This window comes from Ambystoma mexicanum, chromosome 3p (assembly GCF_040938575.1).
Source record: "Ambystoma mexicanum isolate Mex_15411 chromosome 3p, UKY_AmexF1_1, whole genome shotgun sequence".
Classification (NCBI taxonomy): Eukaryota; Metazoa; Chordata; class Amphibia; order Caudata; family Ambystomatidae; genus Ambystoma; species Ambystoma mexicanum.
In genome coordinates, this window is record NC_090925.1 from 703,689,850 (window position 1) to 703,715,668 (window position 25,819).

A 25,819-nucleotide genomic window follows, 5' to 3' on the forward strand; every position below is an offset into this window, starting at 1 on the left:
CCAGATACCCATCAGACCCCTTAAAGCATTCATTATATTTCAAATAAAGGTAACCAATGTATAATTGATCTTCTGTTTGCAAAAATAATTGTCAGGCAAAACACTTGTTTTCTCCGTTTTATGTGAGGGATCAAGAGTAAGACTCAGATACAGTAACACATTCTATATTGAATAAAGTGTTATTGAAACAAAGAGGGGTTTGGGGAAATCCTACCTACCCAACTGAGAAGGGTTTCCCTGCCTCAACAAAACTATGTAATGTCTGTCAGGATGTCTAAATTAAAAAGAGTTCTCTGTTCGGTGTCCAAACTCCTAAACTGACCCTCACAAACTAAACTCAATATAAGGTGTAATGGAAATGTCTTTTAGCCGAACACCTGAAGCTTCCTTCCAAAGTTCCAAACAAAGTCTTTAAAGTGAAGAAAGGAAAATGTAGTTCCACCAGAGAAGGGGCCTCCCCTTCAACTAGGATCCTTCTGGTTATTTACAATGTCACTTGTATATTCTACAAACCCGAGGACGATGGCTCTTCCCTTGAGTTTTTCTACGTTTGCACAACACAGTTCTTTCTCTGGACCTCTGATGCCTTTTTCAGAACGGGATACGATTCTTCCCCATTGGTCCACAAATCAGGGGGTGGGGGGGGGGGAAATCTCTTTCCCCGTATTCTAAGCTTTCCAACAATTTCTTGGGGTTGCTGCCCAGTTTCTCCAATCCCTGGTTTACTCTCCTGCCAGAGCTTTTTAAGTCCACTCAATATTCGAGTGCAAATCCCAGGTTCACACTCATCAGCACTGACTTGTTTCTTTATCCAAGTGATTATATTTTTCATATGTCGGGCCAACAACCCTTCATCTGTGTTAAATGACCCAGTTCCCTTGTGTGGGTTTCTACCCTTCACCAATGGTCCGCAACATCTACCCTCAAGTGCCCCGGTGGTTTACCGGTTCTCTTTGGCAGCTTTGACAACCCTTGCGCCTCACCGTTTCCTCTGCGATCTGTCTGCTGAGTGGAAGAGCATCTCGTTAGCTTCTCTGCTCCCGCCGTGACGGTGGCGCAGCAAACACTCTTCTGTCTGACATCCTTGAACCCTGTTCTCGCCATTTTCCTTGCTCCAGTACTTGCTAACATCCTCCACTGACTGGAACGTGGTGGAGTTCGATTGACGCTTCTAGTGACCTTAATTGCTCGATCCCCCGTTCTCGATTCAGTGTTAAGGGGGGGGGGAGGGAGTTATGCCCATAAGGTTGGTGACCAGTAAACAGTGGAGATTCTTAATCCACGTTACAATATGCCATAAAAGAATGGGGAAAAGGCAAATGGTTGTTATCAGAGAATCCAGCTAAAGAATTGTTCTGGTCCAATGTCCTCACCTGCCTCCCTGGAGTTTGTCCTGCGGTAGATAGCTGCCCCCCCAAGTACATAGTGGGGTAAACTCCTGCCTTTCCCTGGCTACATAAGAGAAGCAGTGAATACAATTGCTAGATCTGTCACACTTGTTACATTTAGAAAGCCCACTAGATGGCCTTCTATGACCCACGATTAACACTATATGTAGGTCTTAATTCAAGAGTGAACGCAAATGTATGACATTTAGGGTAGTTGAGAAAAGCAGACAATAGAAATCGATATGTTATGAGCGAAGTTGCAAATAAGTTATTTTTTTTAAAAAAAGGCATTTTGTGGTCGCTCTAAGACATAACAATCCATAGTGTGCTGAAGTGCGTGTGCGTGTGCGCGTGCGCGTGTGTGTGTGTGTGTGTGTGTGCACGTGAGCTAAAATTTACGACCAGGTCGCTCACCTAAGATAAAAGCCATAGTGCTCAGTCACAGTACCATTGTGGAAGTCGGGCTTACATTATGGGATGCCCTGTGCATACAACATTGTTTGGTCTTCCCAAACCTTCACTAGAGAATTTAGAAATTCTTAACAGCGAGAAGCATTCTCGGAGAACCTGGGTGGCTATGTTTCAAGCCGTTGACATGAACCTTATATGCAAGGGAGATAATGTAGGACAAGAAGGATGGGTGTCTAAAGGGAAGTCAGAAAAAAAAGGAGCAAAAAGGGACAAAGCTGTGTGCGGGCATTGGGCTTCCCTAATTTAAGTTAACAGACCTACGCAATCAATGCAATTCTTTAAGGAGATATTAATTTTAAATTGCCATTCATATGAAAACGTATTTGGACTATATGGTCAGTATTGTATCTGTATCACTTAGACAATAAAACCCGATCCAGTGGGCCGGATCATGTGGTAATTGCCTGGGGACAAAGTTATAGGCCTGAGCGCAGTGTGTGCCTCAACGATGGGCCCCGGCGCCGTTATCAATCAATCCCGCACAGCAGATCAGGTTTAATTGATATTCACACCTAAGGTTTTCAATCCAAAAACCTGAGTGCTGACCGCAATGCCATTTTTGGATTTTTTATTTATTGGGTATTTATAATGCATCTATTCACAATGTGTTTCACGGGAGGGGGGGAACAGGGAGGACAACGCAAAAGCAATCTTACTGGGCCTCGTAACATTCGGATAGTGCGAGTGCAGTAAGAGAAGTGCAGGGGGGGGGGGTCTGTGAGAAAAAGCGAGTGCCAGGACAGGCAAGGCGGGCAGAGCCAGGGGAAAGCAGAGTGCAGGGGAAGGAAGGTCCACGAGTTAAGTGCGAGGTGAGGGGCTGGAAGGGCTACAAGGGTGCAGGCTCAGTCAGGCTAGTGCAGGAGGGAAGGTCGCCGAGAAGGGCAAGTGCAGGGCGGGGGGGGTTTCAGGGGAGACCAAGTGCACGGGTAGACTGGTAAACTGGACTAGGGGGGGCCTGGAACCCTGTATGACTCTGAAGGAAGCAGGCAGCCAGTCAAGAGGCAGAAGGGCACATTAGCAGGGGACGGGGAATAGGGAAGGAAGACAAGAAAAGGAAGGTCTTGAGAAGCTTCCGGAACTGAAGAAGATCCGGCTCAATTCTGAGAGGGGCAGGGAACCCATTCCAGAGGGCAGCTCCTGCTGAGGAGAGAGATCTACACCCCCACTCTCTGCTTGGAAAAACTACAGATCTGCAGAGAGTTAGAGCTAGACGAGCCAAGGGCTCTGAGGTTTTTAGGGAGGCAGAGTTGGACGTAGCGGGGTCCCAGGCCTCAGACAGCCTTGTGGATGATGCAGAGGATCTTGAACTTGATCCTCGCAGCAACCGGAAGCCAGTGGCGAGATTTTAGAGCTGGAGAGATGCGGTCCCTGGGCTTGAGGCCAAGGATAAGTCTCACAGTCATTTTATGGATTAGTTGAATAAGTCAAAAAGAGGAGCTAGACAGATTGAGGAACAGGCTGTTGCAGTAGTCCAGCCTGGGGAGGACCGGGCGCTCTGGAGACATTGAGTTTCTGGGGGAAAGGTGAGCAAAAAAAGAAGGAAAAAAAAGAATGCCTCTGAGGAGTTGCAGCTTAAAGTGGGCCTTCTCTCCTCATATCACGGACCTTGCCAAGAAGGAAGGGGAATCGAAGATGACACCAAGGTTTTTTTCCTCACAGGAGGGTGAGGGGAGAGGGCCCATGGAGGGTTTCCAGAGTGTCGGAGGGACAAAAGGCACAGGGGTCCAGAAAAGGCTAGACTAGGTCAGACAGACCAACAAATGGAATTGATGACTGGAATTCTTGTAATGAGTATCAAGGTGCTGATATTAGTTCAAGCATGTAGCACACAATTTCCCACATTGAATGAAAAGAGAACCTAAAACTTTGTCCGGCGACATTTATCAGCCATGAAAAGTCTAAATAACATTAGGAGTAGAATGAGAAGCAGCAGTTAAGGCAGGAGAACGAGTGCGACAGAAAGCCATGCAGGTAAAGATTCACTTACCCATGTAGCCCACAGTGCCCACTCTGCCTTTTATCGTCTGGTCCTTCGGTATGTGTACTGCCAGCCCAAGGTCTGAAATGCGGATGTGACCTGTGGATTGGAACAAATGCATGAAACCAATAAAGAAATATAAAAATCAACACTGTCATGTTTGAGGTACTGAAAGCACAACCCGCCAGTCAATGTACACTGTTAAAAGGTTAAAAAATGGCCTCCACAAGCTGAGTGCAATCCTGGCATAAACCATTGAGGACTTTGACTGGGTGAGGGAAGATGGGGTACATCAAGCAACAGGGAGTGGCAGTGGGCAAAAGCAAGAGTTTTGCGGGAGAAACTGCGAGGGAGACAAAGCTGGAGGTCAGGTTTCAAGAGTATCTTCAAGTCTAGGTAGATCATTTTGCTTTAAATATTTCCTTGTTTTGCCAGTAGTAGCAAGTGTCATGAAGCCAAGACCAACTCTTAGGAGCACCGCATAGGAGAAAATAACATGTGTGAAGAAGTGGCCAAGAGACGAGAAAAGGACAGTTCAACACCACCTACACACAAAAAGGTAGGTATAAAACTTCTTCATGGCTTACTGGTTTACCCAACACTTCCCAAAGCGTGAGGATGGCCATCCCAAGAGGGTGTGGGATGAACTCAGGAGACATCAGTTTCACTGCCTGTAATAGTGTACCAGAAGACGATCACGAAAGCAGTCAGGGTGGACAACTAAGAGGGGTGTAACCTATCTAGGAACCAATGGTCTCTTAAGAAATGCCTGGTTTTATACAGTCTTCAGGATAAAGTGATCATTCTCTTATTGGCTCAGAACTTGGCCTCAAGATTATAGTGCCCAGCTCACACCTTGAAGCACATCGAAGTACTGTTTGGACCGCTGTTTGGATCGCTGTCACTTCAGTGCAGACTACCAGACTTCGTTGTTACACGTTATCCATTCCACGAGAGGACGTCTCTCTGTGTAACACGGAAGTTGCCTGGAGGTGAATTCTGATCTCCGTCACGTTACGTTATCTGTTGTAGCAACGGACGGTCATAGTTACGGACTGTCTGAACCTGTAGACACTATCAGGTTAAACATTGTTTGTTAAAAAATTCCTTTCTGATTTTTTGGGGAACCTGTGACTGGCATGGTGTTCCCACTCCTTCCTAGTGGTGATGGTCCCACCCCTTCCTAGTCCCTCCCATCCACTATATTTACCCAAGGTGCAGCGCACATGCGCGCACACCTCGAAGCACATTCAAGTACACTGTTTACTGTTCACTGTTTCCCGTGTATCGTGCAAGCCACCATAGCTTTGAGTTGTGTTTGCTGTTATTATTGAAGGAAGTGCCGGTTGAAGTGTACGACTGACAGGGAGTCACTCGCCTACTGACCTGTTTGAAAAAAGGTCGGCAATCAGGCTTCGATGACGATGAAAGGTAAACAATCCAAACTCCCTAATATCATGAAAGATCCTCGCGCTGATTTTTTTACAGCAGTCTCACCGCGCAGGGCTAGGCTTGCGCGTGCGGGTGCCATACCTCTTCCTCCTTAACGTACTGAGGAGGAGGAGCTACTAGCATGCGTGCAAATTTGTTCGAATGACTTGAAAATAAATGAGGGTATTGCGAACAAATGTATACAATCGAATGACCGTTCGCAATCCCCGTTTGCGGAAGACTTAATAATCCACAAAAAGAAATGTTGAAATGTATGTGGAATGAAATGTCTAAGACACAAGGGGAAGTTTCCATGGTGCAGCAGTTGTTTGACGACACTCCTAGTGTTTTCAGAACTGCTGACATGGACGATTTCCAACTGGATAACAACTCTGATTCCCCGGATAAAGTTAATGTAGACTTATAGAACGACCCTATACCGGACAAATCAGATAACACGGATATATGCACTTTGATGGGAATTTTTAATCGCTTGATCCTGAGTGAATTAAGAAGGCAAACAGAGCTACTACAACAAATCAATACATCTGTTCAGCAGGTCCCTGTGAAATTTAACGAGATACTCGTTAATTCGTCTTCTAAACTGTTAATTGAAAAAGATGTATGTGGCACAACTGCACTGTGAATCCTAAAAATGCACTTATTCCAGAGGCAATTGTGATAGAGGATTCTCAGAAGCAGGCGAATTCCCCCAAAACAAAAGCTGATTCGACCGAGATACCAGTCGTGGTTGTGGAACACCATTCCCCTTCTAACACTGAAAGAACAGTGTGCACGTCTAACTTGACTAAAACAAAAAGAGAAAAAAAAGTCAAGTACAGTTACAAAATCAAAATAAAAAGAAAAATGTGTCTAAGACAACACAAAAATACTTAAGAGACGTTAACTTTAAAAACATGATTGAAGAAAAAAGACATGGGTTGGCTGACTGATACGGCTACAAAAATAACTGTCTTAGATGAAGTAAACGCAAATAGGGTATCCGGTAATGGTACCAGACCCGTTTAGCAGCTGATACAGGACGGTTACTATGAAGCAGTGAACTCAATTTCTGACACCATGAAAAAGAAAATTGAATATTTAGATATTGCCTCACAGCTGTCATCGTTAAAATCAGGCATGGCTGATATTTTTGAAATCTTTAAAGCTAATTCAATGATCTCAGCAGAACTGTAATGTAAAAAAAACCTGTGGGTATGGTGAATGTTGATCTCGTGGAAGATACAGTAGGTCAAGGGAAGAAATTTGGGACTAATAATAATAAACTGATTAACTTAATGTCCTGCCCAAAAATTAAACTAAGCACATCGACGGTAGCTACTCCTCTACGTGAAAAACTGCTGTGCGAAGGTAACACCAACACATGTGTCCTTAGCCACTCAAATTCAGGAACTAGTAGCAATGTGTCTCCAGCAGGGGTGTTGCTAGGTCTGGAAGAGATCTGGGGCTAAGCTAATGTCGGGACTGTCGGGACTCGGGACTAGCCAGCCTTTTGGCTGTAGCTCCTGAGATTCTATCCGGGGCTACAACCAAAAGACCAGGGGCTATAGCCCCCTTAGCCCCCCCCCCTAGCAACGCCTCTGGTCTCCAGTGTGTTGTGGTAAACCAACTCAAGACATTGAAATGATTGAGCCTCGAACGGGGGATCTAAGCCTTGAGCCTAAATGTGGCACCACTAATTTTTGAATGAGATCGAATGTCACACCCATAGGGTTGACTCTGGTACTGATTGTGATGTCACTACTAGTAAAAGGAAATTGCCAATATTGTGAGAAAAATCTTAGAGGAAAAGACCGACAATAGAGAAAAATCTACCCACGGTCAAACATCTCTTTACCCGCATGATAAAAATATCCAACATCATTATGAAAACTTTGAGATGGGGAACGATTTATTAGACAAAGAAACCAGCGATGATTGATCTGCCGAGTTTAATATGAACCACTCTATTTACAGAAGGTAAACAAATATCGTTGAATCGTCCCTATATTATGTCATAACTTGCTACTATTCTTGCTCTCCAGCTGATATCATCCATCGACATTGTACTGGTGGATTCTATTCACAAAAAAAAGATTAGACTATGTGCGTTTGGTAATCCCCTCACCGCTGGTTAGAATGTTGTTGATGAAAGAAGCAGAAGCGTTGCAATGCAAAGGTTTTGATATCTACCAATCCACTCCCACTGAGCAAAGGCAGGACACTATACATCCTAAACTGGGGGGTGATAAGAACATTCAGTCTGTTAAAACAAAAGTGGGTGATACTGTTGATCTGTGTACAGATAATCATGAATGGAGAGGTTTGACCCTAAAAGAAGCGATTGGTTTTTTGAAGACGCTGGTTAAACCACTTTAGCGATAAGGGCACATTTTCAATAGCATGCTGGAACTCGAGAGGTCATGCTCACTTGTTGAACAACACGAAAGTTACAGATAGTCTCTAAAGCCTTTGATTTGGTGGATCGGCACACTTTATGGGCAATGAGAGATTTATCGATCCCTAGTCACATACTTGAAATAGTCATGGATCTATACTCTGATACCAAGATTAAAGTCAGATTAAACTCAGAAGGGCGGCTGTCTTCAAAGCTCACAATTCCTAATGGCCTGAGACAAAGCAGTAAGTTAGCTGCGACTTTATTTAATTTATATGTCTGTAATGCTGGCAAGATGATGTCAGATAAAGGCTTGACAGCACGAAATTAGGCGAGACATCGATTGAATGGCTAGCATATGCCGACGACTTCTTACTGTTAGACTGTACAAAGGTGGGCTTGCAGATATTGAAACGCTTTTGTAGTTTTTACTTCTAGTATACACTTGAAAATCAATGCCGCCAAAACTAGTATAATACGATTGGGTAAGTTCATGAAAAAAAAAATCTTGTCTATCTTGGTCCTGTCAAGGGAAACAAATTAGCTGTCAAGAACCCTTTAAATACTTGGGATACCACTTTACAGGTAATGGCTACTCTGCTATTATTAAAAGACAACTAGGAGCCAAAGCAGACATGATACAGAGACAAATGTGTAAAATGGATGCTACATTTGGCAGATTTACTGTAATACCTCTGAAGCAATTTTATACTATGTCTTGAATACCTAAACTTCTATATGGTTTGGAACTTTATGATTTAGAAAGTATGGATTTTATGAAGAACTTGGAAAGTGTTATATGCAAAGGTGTTCTATTCTTTATTCCGAAGACCATACAGATTGAAGCAATTAGATATGAATTTGGCTTGCAATCATCGAGATCAATTATTACTTTGAAAAAAATGCTGTTGTGGAGAAAATGTCTGGTAAACGATACTAAGTCCTTGTATACGATAGCAGGGAAAGACCGATCCAATATTTTTTGCCTGAAACTGAAAGCGAGTATGGAGGACATTTTAGGGAAAGCAGGTATTCCGACAGAGATGCTGTCAACGTATCCCATGAAAGTGAAATATATATTGGTATGTAATGATTGGCAACAGACTCTTAATTATGTTTCACAATCAAAAATGGTGAATCAAATGCACTCGTTTTGGAAATTCAAGCCTGTTTTAGAATCTTACCTGGAAAAATATCCTTCTCAAAGTTTTAGAAATCCTTATGCGATTTCGATTTAATATTCTTAAAACAAATTATATTTTGAAAAGATGGAATCTCCACAAAGATGCTTGGGGCTGGTGTAGGTATTGTAAAGAAGAAGGGCTTGAAGAAACTCTGTTGCACTTAATACTGTTATGCCCAGCTCTACTGAAGCAACGTATACTATACTTTGAGCAATTTATTGTCCATTTGCACTGTGTGAACACGGAAATGCTATGGTATCAGATAAGACATAACAGCTCCACTGTCTTGAAACTAAGAATCATTGCCTTTTTGAAGAACTTTTGCGATCTTTCCTAAAGTTACACATACAAACTCTTGAGTCTTGTTGTGCTATGTGGATCGCTTTATATGTTTTATATACTTTAGCTTTGTACTATGACAGATAATGTTGTTAATCGATTCTATTTATGTTCTTAACATGACTGTATGAACTGTTTTGGATTTTAATTGTTTTAATGTTGTATTTATTCTGTTATTCTATTCTGTTATCCTATTTTTGTAAAGGTTTAACCAAACCATAAACAAATAATAGTGCCCAGCTCGTTCTGTTCTCTCCTCTGTGTGAGCTCTACCAGTGTCAAGGATATAGCCAGCCTCATGTTCATGCTCTCCTTGATCTAGGCAATGTTAGCATTTAGAATACAGTTTAGAGCAGGCATTGATCTAAGGCTCTCCATCACCCCTCCCTTACCACCCAAAGACAGTCCAGCAGCAAAATGCCAGGAAATTCTCCTCTGAACAGCAGTACCAGATGCTCAACCTTATTGCACATCAGTGATGTGAAACAGTCTCTCTAGCCAAAGAGGGCCAGGGGCCAACATCTTGATTACCCCTATCAGATTAGGGTGAAAAACCCAATTCTTTCACAATTAACCAAACATAGGAGTGCTCCTCTACTGAGAATTAAAATGGCTTACATAGCCTGCTCTATGGAAAGGTACATACTCGGAAGGCTGTAAAAATCATGTTTTATCCACTGTGCATTACCAGTGGAGAAATATCCATTTACATATCCATATGCTCCTTTCCACAAGGACCAGTAACAAAATGCTTGTCAATTTTCCTCAGACCTGATTAGCTGGGATGGTCAGGTAGTTCTCAGCAAGGATCAGACTTGGAGGGAGGCTTTGGATTTCAGAACTCAGGGGGTTAGGAAAAAGTGTTTTAAAATGCCATGTGCTCCTGGTGCTGGTTTTGAGCCCACCCTGGATTTCTGCTTCAGATGCAAGTAAAAGGGTTTACGCATGGTGAATTCCCATTTCTGGGGGACTCGTTACTTGGCTGCTGGGGATTTCAAGTTGCTGTTTTACGTGTGGTTTTCAGTCCCATTAAGTGTGCGATATGCACAAGTTCTGCAGCTGAAGGTGGGGTGGGAATTCCACTGTGCTGTTCTGGCTAAGTGAGGGTGAGGTACCAAAAGTGTATGAGGGGATTGTTGGGATGCATTTTCTTTCCCACGGCTGGTGTTTGTTGTGGAAAGTGGCGACAGTGGTTCTAGTCAAAGCAACAAACTAGGGCCCCGTTGTATATTTGGGTGCTTTGGGGGGATTTCAGAACACTGGATTTTAGTAAGTCCTGGTAATGTTAGAGCAGGATGTCCTGATCGATTACACCTCTGCAAATAGTCAGGATGGGTAGTATCCACTCCCATCACTATAGCACAGGATACTTAGGGGAACACAGAGCAGTTCTGGAAATCCTTCCCACTGCCTCCCGCCCCCCCTCACTCCAATGTACCCCATCTGGGAAGCTAAAATGTACATGTGGCTTGTCTCGGAGTCTCGCTGGTTTACAAAGCGGAGGGTCACATACCCAGACTTCAGAGGGGTAACTAGAACTTGGCAAAAGGGGATGTCAACATAGAGGCTATTATGACATTAGCTGTGTAGCTCATGTAAATAAACTTTATAACGCAACTTTAGGGTTCAAACATAAAAAGTTCATACCCCAGGCTTGTCTTAGTCAACTGTGAGTTAGACTCAAACAGGATGAACATGGAGCCATAACGGTTTCCCAATAGAGAAAGATAATAGTCCACACATTGGGTGATATTCCATGATAAGTAGAAGACTCAATGTAAAAGGTAAGACTTTACTTCACAATCGTTAACATGCCTTTCCTAAGGCAGAGCAGGGGTAACCTTGCACTTTTAAATTGCTTCAGTTGTTCGAGATCACAGGCTGATGAAACTCTGACAAATGCAAGATGTGAGATCAGCAATGGCAGTCCAGGTGAAGCAGCAGCAGCTCTGATGGCAATGAATCACAGGGAGACTGCTGTAAAGAGAGTGAGGTATGCTGCTGTGCTGAAGAGGAGCAGAGCTACTGGAGTCCGTGCATCCATCTGGTGCACTATCAGTGCCAGTGACACAGAATGCAGAGGAGGCTGGTCATGTAGTACAGTGTGCACAGATTCCAGGCAGAGCTTTAGAACAGGTCTGGGAAGGGTTCAGGGCCCAGCAGGGTGTTCTCACAATTCCTTTTGGATGGGTTTCATTAGTGTTTCTGGGCTTAACCCCAGGTTGGACAGGGTAAGGATGCCGACCTTTGGGTCAATAGTAACTTTAGGCACCAAGAGGAAACTCCACTCCCTATAAAAGGGTTGCATTCCTTCACACCTTCAGCTGCACCCATTAACTCAATTTTCTCGCATGTAGTCGCTGGTGCCCTCCCCAGGAGCAGGTTAAAGTGGACATCCTGACACCATTGATTGGCCAGTCATATCTGGTTCAAGCAACATCTGTGCCCCCACTAAAACAATGACTAGCTATTGGTGTGGTTAGCGGATTTATACAGTGGTTCCAGTAGGAACAACTCCCTCGATACAGTAGGTGTAGCACACTATAATCTTTCACAAAGTCACAAAGTTTACCACCGCACAGATAAGCGCAAAGACTGAGCTGTGCCAGGAGACTTTCACATGGAACAAGACGTCTTCGAGGTACCAAAGCCCTAACAGCTGTACATTCTGCAGGGTAAATTTGGGATTTACATCTACGAGACATCAGATAAAGGACAATAACCCGAACAAAATGGACACGGGGACAGGCAGAAAAGAAAAATTGGAGTGTGGTAACATCCTTAATTTGCAGCACTAAGACATTGCAAATCAACATGGCACTAAAAAAAGTTACAAAATGAGAAATAGATTCCTGCAGCAGAAATCATGAACTTGGAATGAAATACTAAAATGTAGGAACCCATCCATCTGGCTAAGGGATTTGTAACTGTTTAATCAACTGCATTGACACCAGTTATCCTGCCAAGGAAAGGTTTCTTTGCGGTTAGAAGTAATAGTGAAGGCCTACGTTTAGCATGTTATGCTGCCATCCCAAACATGCAATACGTTAAGCACATTTGGGCTCACCTAGCGGTAGCTGTGGTAGAGTAATCCAGACCAACTAAGTTATGATCAGTTCACTTGCCCCCTTCCGCTTGGTTTTCAGCTCTGCTATCCACCCTTGTGGTCTCCCTCCACATGCATCTGTACTTCCTGCCCTGCGGCCCCTTTTCTGGTTATCTTTTGAATCTAGTCTAGTCTTCAATTTCCTCTATCATTTTCAAATACCTGCATTGCCTTTCTCCCCCTATCTTTCTGCCTTAAACTTCTCGGTATTACCCAAATTGTTAGTGGGGTTTGTCGTTGGGTCAGGGGTTGTGGGGTGTTCCCCCCACATATATGTTACAATTGACCTTCACAATTCGGTCAATTATGAAAAGGTCAATTGTAATTAGAACAGTTGTAAAACTAACAATTTGTATACAACCAAACTTCTCTATGATACCCCCCCCCCCTTCGCTCCCCCCGGCCCCATTCACTCCCTTAGCTCACAAGCCCAGTTTCTTCTGAATCTCCCCAAGCCACCTTGTGCTCATTCGCACTCCCTTGTTACTGGTCCCAAAACATTGGAACTCCCCCTACCGCTTCACGTCAGATCTTATCCTACCTTTTTTTTCCGTTCACGACAAACATTTTTTGCTTTCTATTAGGTCTTAAGTAGAGCATATTTGTCTAAATGGATGGTTCATTATTTTTGTAAGGACTTGCGTACAGTGCATTGGAGAAAGAACCCAACAAAATCAATAAACAGTTCTGGTAACAAGCATTTATACTGTGCCCATTGTAGTGTTCTTACGACACAGAGGATTGATCCTATAGTGGAGTATATTACGCCTGCCCGAAGTAAACCAGACCATGATTCTTACAGGAAAAGTTGTGAGGATAAGTTAGTGGGATTAGAATAAAGAAACAATTTAAAGTTGCTAGAACAGAATTCTAATTTTTTGGAGTTGCGCTGGCCTGGAGCCCACTAAACGCTTTTTTTCTATCCTTTTGATTTTTTATTTGAGGTTCATCTGAGTTGTTGTATTCCTCTTCAATCATGCCCTATGTATATAGAGACAAAGAAAACCATATTCAGATGATCTGTGTAACTACAAAGAAACATTGTGTCGCTAGTCGTGGCGATATTAAATAATCAGGACAGTCAGATCCTGCTCTACGAGATCCCACGGTTACAGACTAACTTATAAAGGTGAGCGCATCACGGGAATGCATCAGAGAGGGTATCCCTACATATTATCCCCACCAAAAATATCGCCATACATATGGTAGTCTGTCTCGCCATAGGCAATATTTTTAGGGGGGGATCATTTGTGGGAGTGGGGTTGCGGGGGTGTCCCCCGCAGGGTCCATGGCTCAATATTGTCACAAAAATATGGTGATATTTTTGTGTCGCAATATTTTTGCAGGGATATTAACACATGGAACCATAAGAAAGTGCAGTTAGGCACATTTCTACGTTTGTTGCCTGCTAGAACTCTGCCTTCATGGAGATAAATAACGCTGGAGGGGGTATCTACAGTACACAGCTGCATGGATTTGTTATCTGTTGAATTGGAATAACTGATTTTAATTAATTTACATTCATCTGTATTTATTTTTAATTTGGGCACCTTTTGAAAAATAATTTGGAACATTGCTTGGCCACGCCCCTTACCTTCACTATTCCTCAAAAGCCGGCTCCAGAGCGCACGCATCACGTGAGTGCATCAGAGTGCGCAGCCAGGCATTTGGGCTGTGGGTTAGCGTATGGTAACATTGCAACTATTTATTGGTTAAACACATTACCGTTTCATCTGTGGCAATTACAAACTTGTGATCTTATCAATTGTTCCAAGTATTCAACATACTTGTTACTACTATATTGCCTTACTTGGTTTAAGATGACATATGTATACTGGATAACCGGAACAGTGGTTTCAATTATCTAATCCAGAGTTGTTTCAGGCCCCCTCAGATCAACATGAAATGGAGGGGGCTTTCATCAGCACACCACAGAACAAACAACTGTGCCCCGATTCTTCTCCCAATGTCTAGTATATGCCCTCAACGGAAGCCAGCCCATTCTGAATCTCATGTACAACGCACAAGCATATGTCAGAGCTGTTATGTCCAGGTGTTCTTCAAAACGGGGTCGCGTTTATGATTTAGGTAGTCCATCCCACTGGCCAATGTGGAGCACATTAGCCTTGCTCCGTTATTATGCCTTGAGTGGGTAGCCTTTATTCTCCTTTTGGCATCTCCAAGTATTATGTTCAGGTCATCCTAATAAGTGATTAGACCCAATGTCATAAGACGCTTTTTAACATGGCTAAGCTAGTGAATTCTATCACTGCCCACCAAGAGACAGCATGTGTTCCAGGACCTCTCGGTAATTCCCTAGCCCTGGTCTTCCCCATATCCGCAGCCAGTAAAACACTGATCTAATCCCAGAATCTTCACTGATCGGGTCCAACTCGCACGCCATACGTACGTTCGCATTTGATGTATTTTGCAGCAGTAGAAGGGTGCTCTTTAAGAACTTGTTTTCAATGGTTGTTGTTCAATGGTTGTTCGAGCGGAAATATCTATGTAACCCCATATTTCGGCCCATACAATCCAGACGCCTTCGCCTGAGCTAGATAGATTTCAAGCACTGGTTTAAAAGATCCTCCGCCATGTTTAAAATAAAAACTTTTCAAGTCCCAAATGGTCTTCTCTAGCGTAGTCTTGGCCTTTAATAAATGATTGGCCCAGCAAGCATTGCTTGCAAACCGTACACCCAGGTAATCATACCAGAACACCTGCTCCAACCTGATGCCATCCACAATTACATTTAGGAGGCTTGCACTTTGAATTTCTGAGGCAAAAGACAGTTTTGTTAGCATTGATTTCCAGGGCAAGCTCTACACATTTGCCTGCAAAAGTTGACAGTGCCAAGCGCAATCCCATGGTGGTCGTTGACGAAAGAACAGCGTTGTCTGTGAAAAATATGACGGGGAATCTATCACTCCCCATCCTTGGTGGGGGGGGGGTGGGTGAGGATTGGTTCTGTTCCAGTGGAAAGGAGCTGTTCAATAATCACATTAATGTAAATACAAAATAACACGGGTGCCAGGACACAACCATGGCAACCCCCCCGCCCCCTCCCACCGCTAGCCATGGCAAAAGATTTTGTAATGTCTCCCCCCAAACTTCATTGGTCCACTGCTGTATTGCTGGTATATAGGGAGATGTATTCGGTTCAATATTTCTTCTTGAATGTTTTTTACCCATAATACCTCCCATAATAGTTCTCAGCACGCTGTCAAAAGCTGTTTTAAGTCAATGAACACCCCATAGAGCACAGCCTTTGTAATAATTAAATGTTTCTGTATTATAAGACAGAATACAAAACATTGGTCTATTGTACTCATCCCTGCCTGGAACCCGAATTGCAGATGGTTTTAGCAGTTTTGTTTCTTGAACCAAGTCTGGAGAGGTTTTAAAATCGCCTTGGCGAAGGTCTTTCCAGCTGTATCCAAAAGAGATGGGGCAGCAGTTGGAAGGTTCCGCCCTTTCAAAGAAAGATTGGAACAATCTCAGCTGAGGTCCAGGTTTTAGGAATGCAACCTGTTGCCAGGTTAGCATTAAAAGCCAAAGTTAATACGGGAGCCCAGATTACAGGCTCGCTCTTGTAGAGATCAACAGGTATTTTTCCCGGGCCCGCCGCTTCTCCACCTGACTGCCCGGATAGCCCCCTCCACAGTTAGCACTGAGTGGTGCTCCAATTCTTTACCTGGCCTGGTCTCAAGGGTAGTGCCAGCCCCACATTCCCTGTGCCATCAGGAGGTTTATACAAGGCCTGAAAGTGTCTGCCACCTGTCAGGTGTAATAGCCGCTTGCAGTATCACAGCTCCCTCCAAATCTTTCTGTGATATACTTCCAGAATCTAGCATGGTCGCCCTCTTCACAGATCCAAGCAGAACAGCTCAAAAAAGTGCTTCTTGATCTGATTGTTCCCCATCACAGATGGTCTCAATACGATTCAAAATGTTACTATACGTGACAGGGATCGGATGACCCTGGGTCATTGCTGTCCACTTCAATGTCCATCAGGCGAGCCCCTGTGCCATTATTCCCGAAGATCTGGTATTACTCAAAATCTTAGTAGCAGCTTGATTGTTAATAAGGAGCGTTATTGGCCTGTGGTCACTTTACAGGGGCTCAATCACTACAAAGCCAGCAACTAAGTGCCAGTCAAGTATTGATACCAGGGCATAATCCATTTGTGTACTCCATTTGGGCCAGTGCAAGTATTACTGGCTAGATGGTCAGCCAGAAAGCGTCCATTGCAACCCCTCAGTTCAAGGTTATGCAATGTCCGAGTTGTTTCAACTGCAATACTGTTTATTCTTAGTGGGGTGCTGGCGTTCACTTGGAGAATCTCCCAGTCATGATCCTGGTCATCCTATAGTCCTGAAAGTTCCTTTAGTGGCTCCAGCTGGGTGTAAAATCCCCCATGACAACAATCTTATGATTAGTTTTTCCACCCATATCCCATTGGGTTATACATTGATGGAGAAATGCAACAGCTTTCAGCGTTTGTCTCATTGATCATGTTCTAGACATTAAAAAGGATTAGAACAAGTTATTTCCCATATCTAGTAACGTTCTTTCGATGGGATGTTCCTCCGACGTATTCCACATCTATGACAGCTAATGTCCACAGCTGTGCTGCTTCTGAAAGTTTTTGGCAGAGGGCGTCCTGCATCGATCCGTTGTCCCTCGAGGGCCTCCGTCAAGGGTCGATGTCACCGGATGTTATATAGAGGACGCACAGCGCCCGTAGCCTCAGTTTTTTTTCCCCAAAAGGTGTGGCACCAATCTCCTGCCAGTACGACTGCAGATAGTCTTGCAGAAACCTAAGCTGCAATCACATAGGAAATTCAGTAGAGGGGCAGGCTGGGAGGGAGATGTGGAATACGTCGGTGCAACATCCAGTCGAAAGAACGTTACCAGATATGGTAAGTAACTTGTTCTTCGAGGGGATGGTGTCCTCCGACGTATTCCACATCTATGACAGACTTCCAAAGCAGTACCAATTTATGGAGGTGGGAAAAGAATTTACAATTTAGAATTTTAGAATGCCCAATCAAATGGCTGAATTAAGGACTGCCTTACCAAAGGCCAAATCCTTCCCATGGATGGAGTCCAAGGAATAGCGTCTCACAAAAGTATGGACAGAGGCCAGAATGTTTATATATATTTTTGATGATGTCCCATCTTTTGAGCCAATAACATTTTTGATGGCACTAATCCTTTAATGCGACTAGGTGCTAAGTTAGGCAATCCTGGGACTTAGTCATCAGGAACCCATATGTCAATTAATGTGCGTTTATACGTCCTAGGCCACCCATCATCTTCAGTGTACCAATGTTGTGGGTTTTCTTTGGTTAACTTTGTGAAATAACCGTACTTCCCCCCCCCCACAGCCTTCCTCCTTGCATATAGCATAGACTAGCCGCTCTGCTGCAGCCACCATTAGGGCGCCTGGTCTTTCCTTTTCGGTGAAAAACTGTTCTACCTTAAGGTTCTACCTGCTCACTGTGCTCAGAGAGGCACAGCTTCACCTCACTGATGAGGCCCAACAAGGCTGAAACACGTGTATGGGGTTGCTGTTGGTACTCTTGTTTAGAGAGGAATTGCCATAGCATTTCGGTGCTGGACTGCCCATGTGGGCGGGACAGACTGATATGCAAATGGATATTTCCCATCTGTGAAAGGTACAGTGAGCAAAAAGCGTGTGCACAAACTCTCATCTGAGAACAAGTTATCATGCCATGTTCTTTCTGGAGAGGAGCACCTGCTACCTTTTTTGAACTACCTTAAGGTTAGATGGTTTTCACAGCCTGTACAAAGGGCGTGTGCAGAATTCTCCTTGAAAAATGTAGAAGGGGTTTACAGGGTTTCAAATTGCTGGGAGCCATTTAGCTCCTGGATAGGGCCTAAAGGAGCCTAGTTAGAGCTTGACACCAAAAGCTACTTTTGACTCCCAAAGCCAGCTGATGCAAAACAAATATACCCGACAGTAACTATGTGTCTGGGAAATTGCATAAAGGTGCATGAGTAAACCTCAAGAAGATACATCTACTGGACACAACGTTATAGGCTCTTTTCAACTGGAATTTAGGTTTGTTGTATACTATGTATTAGTGACTCACTCTGATGCAGCAGCAATGACAACGAGAGTAAGCAAGGACAGGGCACCGAAAAAAAGAGGTGGCAGTAGAGATAGAAATGTGTCAGTAACAAGATTAATGCAGTAACAGATGTAGTGGCAGAGTTATGATGCAGCAGCAAAGATAGGTAAAGACTAAATGAGCAGCAAGATGGAAGAATAAAAACAAGGGAAATTAAAAAAATACAAGGGAAAGCAATTGAAAGAGAACGCAAAAAGTGGAGACATGTAAAGCAAATGGGCGAGAGATGGGATTCAACAAACCGTCAGCAACAGAGTATACAGGACAAAGAAAAACAATAGAAAGGGGCTAGAAAGGGGGGAAAGAACGATTAAGATAGTAGGTGTGAATGTTTAATCACTGGTAGTGGATCAAACAAACTGTTCGAGGGAAACTAGGGATTAATACATCTGACGCAGGGCAACTGTCCAGCAAGGGTTCCATGTAATAATGTCGCCACAATAATCTTGCCATGCAAAAATATCGCCGAAAAATGGCCGATTTTTTGTGGCGACATTATTGCATGGAACATGCGGGGGACACCCCTGCAACCCCCAAACTTTTTTTTTTGCCCCTGTCCCCATATATATGGTCACCCATATAATATCGCAGCGACCTTTTCCCGGCGATATTATTTACAGTGATCATATATATGGGGATAATATTACCTGATACCCCAGCAAGGGAGTCTCTCACACACTGTCTGCAGGGTGCTATAACTAGTCAGTGTATGGCTGTTTGATGGACTTGAGATGTGCTTAGCAGGCCCTTCCAGTGCAGATACAGTTTTGAAGGTGCCTTACAATAAAAACAAGGATACTCTGGGGGAGTCAATCTACCCGACAAAATTACTGGACCCAAGTGCTAGTCGTGAATCCAGGAGGAAGAGAGAAAGGAAGGAAGAGGTAGGGGAATGGGAAGGGGTTTACCAATCTTCCAAGACCTATATCTGTTCCAGCAGATCATATTCATGAGTGTGTATCCAGATGGGAGCACCAGTCCTTGGGGAACTACTGGATCTATTAACAGCGAGGGACAGCAGGTGGTCAGCAGAATGTTGTGCGTGGTGGAAAGCAAGAAGATGTGCAGAGTCATGGAGAATAGACTGCTCGAGTTAGTAGGAGGCTATTAGGGGTATTAGCAAGCATTCAGCTGCTGTGTGTGCAGCAAGCCTTGCGTGTAATGTTCGGTAGGAAAGGAGAAGAGGGAGTGGATTAGTGGGGCAAGGAGAGCATAGACCGTGAATTTATTAGGCCTGGGGGACGCGGGGAATCTGTTTTTGAGGCCATCTCCTGATTCTAACCCCAAAGAGATGAGTTTGTGGATTATAACCTTACTCCCTACGGAGTGGTTGGTGGGCGCATCTGAATCCATGAAAGATACCAATGCTGGAGAACAGGAGTTACAGGTAAGCAACATACTCCTTTCTCCAGAATTGGATCTTTAATGGATTCACATGCTTTGAATAGAGTACATACCAGTTTGCATTCATGATTCCGAGGTGGTAAGGGAGAAACCTTATTGAAACAGGCGTTGCAGGACAGCTCTTCCGAACCTTGCCTCTGCTTCCACTTGTCCTTCCATGCAGTTGTGCTTCACGAAGGTGTGTTTTACCCAGATTGCTACACAGCAAATGTCTGACAGGGGAATCCCTGCCCATAACGGCACATACTAACCAACTGCTCTACAATGGCTTTTGCAGGGGCCTGTTGGCTTGTGTATGCGCTGTTGTGATCGTAAAGGAGGCCCATCTTGAGATTCATTGCTTCAAAATGGGTCGACCCCCGTTAGAGGCTTCAAAAGCTACAAACAGCTGCAACGTTCGTCAGAAACATTTAGTACTGTCTATGTAGAACTACACTCTCTGAAGATCCAGCGAGCGTAGTGACGGTTCTGCTGTAGTAATGAGTTTTGCTAAGAACACTGGTAGCGTTACCTCCGCTTGCAGGTGGAATTCTGATCGTACTTTAGGGATGCAGGTAGGATTTGGTTTAAACATGACTTCGTTTTTCTCAAAACATATGTTCAGTGGTCTGCCAAAGCATGCATCTCAGATACTCATCTGAATGATTAGACTGCTATCATGACACATTTTATGTCTGTAGTAGCTATTGTCTCGGAAGGTGATTTCATTAGTGCTGACAGGACCGTATTCAGGCTCCACTGCGGAGGTACTTTCTTTTGAGGCGAATAAGTGCAGAAGTGACCCCTTATTAAATGTTTATCTATGCGTGCTCCTAATAGGGGAAGATCCTTTCTCTTTTCTGTTGTATCTTGGAATTGCTGCCAAGTGTACTTTAATGGATGCATGCGACAAGCCGTCTTTAGCTATCTTAAGCAAATATGTCAGGAGCTCATGAGGGGCTATAATGAGTGGGTGTAACTGCTGCTGTGCACACCACTTGCAAAAGCGATCCCACTTCTATCCATGATTTGTTTATGGAATCTGCTCTGGCTGCTTTCATAATGTTCCTGCATGCTGTCGGGAGTGAGCCAAGTTGGGTGATCCGGGTCCTGGTGCAGAACTTGGTTGCACATTGAGAGCAAGTTGAATCCTGCCTCAAAGGAACTGGGCGGTCTTGAGACAGTTAAAGAGATTGCAGAACCATGGCCGTCTCATCCACGCTGGTGCCATCAGAATGATTGTGCATTTGTACATTGTGATCGCCTGCAGGACCTTGCTCATGACCGGAATGGGAGGGCGGGGGGGGCATATGCAAACATCCGTTCCCACGATATTGCAAACAAGTCTGCCTGCGATTAGTTTGTGTGGGCACCTGATGGCGCGTTAGAGACATTGCTTGTTCTCCCATGTGGCAAATAGGTTGATGGGAGTTGTTCCTCACTTTGTGAAGATCTAGGAGTTTTCTGCTCGCCAGCTGCCACTCGTGTGACGGATTGCTGGCTCTGCTGGGCTGGTCTGCAGCTATGTTCAGTTTTCCTGGCAGATGAAATGCTTGGAGCTGCATGAAATTCTTGATTGCCCAATGCATTACCTGTTGTGCTTCTATTGAGTGTTCTGGACCTTTTGCCTCCTTGTTTTGGCACATAATACATGGTGATCGTGTTGTCTGTCAACACACTGACCACCTTGTTTTTGAGTACTGGTTTGAACAAATGAAGGGCTTGAGACACTGCCTTCAATTCCAGGACATTGACATGGAGTTTGGTCTCTTGGGCACTCCAGTGTCCTTTGACAGATAGGTGATTGACGTGCATGCCCCACCCTGCGAGTGATGTGTCGGACCAACATTTCTTGAAAAGGTAGCTCTTTGAGAGGCATCTCCTTTGTGATGTGGTGCAGCGTCGCACACCATCGCAGTTTGCATGCCAGTAGCGATGTCACCATCAGTTTGTCATTCCAGGATCTATTTGTTTGTGACCATTGGTCTACCAGAAACTCCTGTAGCGGTCTCATGTGTAACCTGCACTGTTGGATTAGAGGTATGCATGAAGACATGGTCCCCAACAATCGCATGCATGTTTGAACCGATACACTGTTGCCTGGACAGAATTTCTTCAAGAGTAGAGGAATTGTCAATGTCCTTTCCTGGGAGGGCCGAAGCCACCCCTTGACTGTTTTGAATTGCGGGCCTAGAAACACTCACTAGGCATCAGACAATCTGGCTTCAGGCCGAGGCATGGGACGGAGACAGCTCTTTTGGACTTGAAGATCCAAATGGACGAGGTGAAGGACAAAGGCAAGCTAGTGATCCTCCTGCTCCTAGACTTGTCAGCGGCCTTCAATCTTGTCAACCACCAAATTCTAACTGGGCATCTCACCACTGCTGCAGCCTTCTCAACCAATGCATCTGATTGGGTCAACTCCTTTCTCTCCAATTGGACCACCAGAGTTTTTTCTCCATCAGCCTCAGCAGACCCGAGCCCCACACTCTGTGGAGTCCCTCAAGGCTCGTGCGTGTCACCCATGCTATACAACATATTTACGAAGCTCCTATTCGATCGCCTGGAAAACTTGGGTGTCATCTACACCAACTTTGCAGATGACAAGTCCTCATACCCCTCACAGGTTGCTATGATCAAGACTCTAAACTTCTGAATGATATCCACCTAGAAATCCAGGCCTGGATGGCCACAAACAGTTTATGCCCTGACGATAAGACCGAGCTCCTGATTGTCGGCACTCAGGCACGTTTGAACAAACTTGACCATAGGTACACATCCTTCAACATTGACGCAATTAAGGTCTCCAAGGACATAAAAACACTAGGGGTCTATCTCGACTTAAAACTGTCCCTGAAGTAACAAGTCAGCTCTATAGCGACCTCCACAGCCTACACCAATAAGTTAATCTATAGCTGCAAATTATACCCGTCTACCAGTAGTTGCCCAGGCTAGCCAGAGGTTTAGCACTGTCAAAAATGTACTACTGTAACACTCTTTCTAGGCTCCTCTGAACTTAACCTAAACAGGCTTCAGGTCCTTCGCAATAACTGAGAGCTGCACTCCATCTACCAAGATCCAGTCACATCTCAACTCTTAGACGCAATGCCAACTGGCTGCCAGTTCGTGACAGAATCACGCTCCGCACTCTGGTAATCACGCACAAGTGCCTCGCGAACACAGCCCCCAAATATTGGTCTGACAAAATCTGTAAGCACCAATCTTCTTGCACTACCAGATCTGCCCTATCTCACTACCTTGCAGTACCTAGGTTCAACCTAAAAACTGCGGGAGGAGCCAGCTTCCCAGTCCAAGCAGCCAAACGATGGAATTCCATACCCCTTACCTACAGACAAGAATCCTCCCTCCTGTTAAAATTTGGAATTAAAAACGGCTTGAGCAATAAGCCTCTCCAATGAGGCCCGCTACGTCTGTATCTGGCTACTGCCACAAACGTCCTCTTTATGACTGCCTGATTGCACTTGTTATGTTGTAAATGCTTCTTGATTCCAACCTATCTGTAACCATTGGTTCTCCTAACTGCTACTATTCTTAGTTTTCTTCGTGTATGTAACTCCTAAGTTTTTCCAGCGCCCAGTTACCTCAGGGTTCGGTGCGTGATATAAATAATAAACAAATTCAAAAAAGAAAAAAAAAAAAAAAACTGTTTCATGGATTGAAACGGGACTAGCCAGAGTTTATTTTAAAGCGAAGCATGAGAGGATGTGCGACACGTGCTGTACAGTATTCCTTATTTCCGCATATGTAGGTGCCCGTATCAACCATTCCTCGAGGTCCGGGTTTTACGTGGTACACCCCCCTTCTTAGAGACGTGGCTACTGGTGCCGGAACAGAGGGTAACCTGAATGTTAGTACCTTGAACTGATAATGGCTTGCTCCCACGACAAACCTTAAGTATTTCCTGTTGACTTTCCGAATGGGGATGTGAAAATACGCATCTTTGAAGTCCAACGATGCCAAGAAATCTCCTTCCATTTATTTTTTTATTTAAGATTTGTAGAGCGCACTGCAGCCCAAAGGCATCGAGGTGCTATAAGAGGAACTTAAGAAGGTTTGATTCCAGGTTATATGAATGCCGCCCAAAGAAGTATTCTTAACACAGGGTAGACGGTTGCAATACAGAGGTAAATACGGTACATGCTACTTAGTTACAGCAGCCAAGGTAGATGCAGGATAAATACATGCATTGTCAAACAAAGAGCCTGGTTTTGATGGCCTTGCGAAAGGCCGCATGACAGTCAATTAACCCAATATGGAGGGCGTTCCAGTGGTTGGCTGCCAGAGTTGGGAAACTGCTGCTGCCCGCCCAAACTGAGTGTTATTGGAACGGTTATCATGTTAAGAGTATGGCATTCTGGCTGGCCTGGAAGCAAGGGGTTTGGAGATCCTTTGGACCAGGTAAAGGGGGTCCTGGTCATGGAGACACCTTTTTCACATCTGTTAGGGTAATCATGTTGAATTTTTGCTTATTGATATATCTGTGTAAACCTCTTAAGTCTAGAATTGGTCTCAATGATTTGTCTGGTTTTCGGACCACAAAGACCCAGGAATGTTCCCTTGTGTCGCTGATGTCTTGGAACTTATTCGATTTCACACTTTATAAGTAGCTTTTCCACCTCACTTTTCAGAATTTGCAAATGTGGTTGGTGTTGTAACGGCAGTGGCAATGGAGGTGGCTTTTCACTGAAAGTTAGTATGTGGCCTTCCTATTATGTTTCTGACCCATCTGTCTGTGGTGATTTTCTTCCATTGTGGCAGATGGTATTGCAGGTTGCCTCCCACTTGTGTTAGATGTCGCATGGGGTGGGAGGGGGTCAGGAAGTGATGGGAGTTAGGCTTGTTTTAGTTTTCTTGAGGCAGTTGATGCCAGACGTCTCCTTGGGGCTGCCTTGTAGTCCTCCTGTTTGTATGGATATGACTTTCTGTATCCTTGATAGAAAGTCAGAGAATAGTAAGATCCTCTTTGATATGATTTTCTGCCTCTGTCCATGGTTGTTGAGTTTCCCGAGGCTCCTCAGAATGAACCAATAAAATGCAGCGCAGAATTACAGTTGTCAAGGATCTCTATGTATCCTTGTCAGTCTTTATTGCCTTTAAGGCCTCTATTTTTGGTCCAAAAAGTTGATATCCCTCAAATAGCATGTCCAAGACTTTTGTTAGCAGGTCTTTTCTGAAATCAGTGCATTTTAACCATGCATGCCTTCTCAAAACCACCCTGTTGATCTCTTTGAAGCCAGTCTCCGCTATATCAATGGCAATATTGATGGCATTATTAGATGCATCTTCTCCCTCTTGCAGGATTTCTATGGCTTGTTTGCGCTTTTCCTCTGGCAGATGCTCCAATAGTGGTGCCATTCCACATCTCGCGGTCATATCTGGTAATCACCAGGGAATTTTCTGCCTTAACTGTTGTGACTTCTCTAGCCAAAATCTTAACACATCTTGCTTCCTGCTGCCGTTATCCGGCGGGGTGGCACATTTTTGGCCTTGTGTGTTGGACTTTCTCCCTACTGCTGCCAAGACCACCGGGAGTAGGTTGAGATGTTGGGCATTTTAGAGATCCGCCCGGAGCTCTGAACTTCTTTTCTAGTCGCCCTTTCAACGCCAGCTCTGAGAATGTTTTTTTCATTAGTACTAATCCTTCCTCCGAGACATGGTCCAAAATGGGAGTCAACATTACCGTTTTCCTTTGCTTATGCATCAAATCAAAGAGGAAACAGTCTCATTTGTTCAGAGGGGACGAGTCTGAATTTGTTGCATGCTTTCTGCATGATGATGTGAAACGTGCCTTTTCATCTGGTGGATACTTAGGCTCATCAGGTACTGGATCAACTCCTGTATCTGCGTCATCCGAGTCATCCTGCTGTGGAAAGCGGGTAGCAGTAGTGTCTGTCTATATTGTCATCGCCATCTGTGTTTGATGAGTGCAGTTTTCCTTCCTCATGCTCACGATATGGGGAGT

The 25,819-nt window shown here is 44.3% G+C and overlaps 1 protein-coding gene across 3 annotated transcripts in view; it reads right to left on the reverse strand.

The window, feature by feature from the left end:
- Positions 1–25,819, reverse strand: part of GRK6 (G protein-coupled receptor kinase 6) — a 729,447-nt gene that overhangs the window by 225,672 nt on the left and 477,956 nt on the right. For all 3 annotated transcript variants that reach the window (XM_069651525.1, XM_069651526.1, XM_069651527.1), the window contains exon 11: positions 3,847–3,936. In XM_069651525.1, coding sequence (XP_069507626.1) covers positions 3,847–3,936 — 90 coding nt within the window. The remainder of the gene's footprint in view (positions 1–3,846; positions 3,937–25,819) is intronic.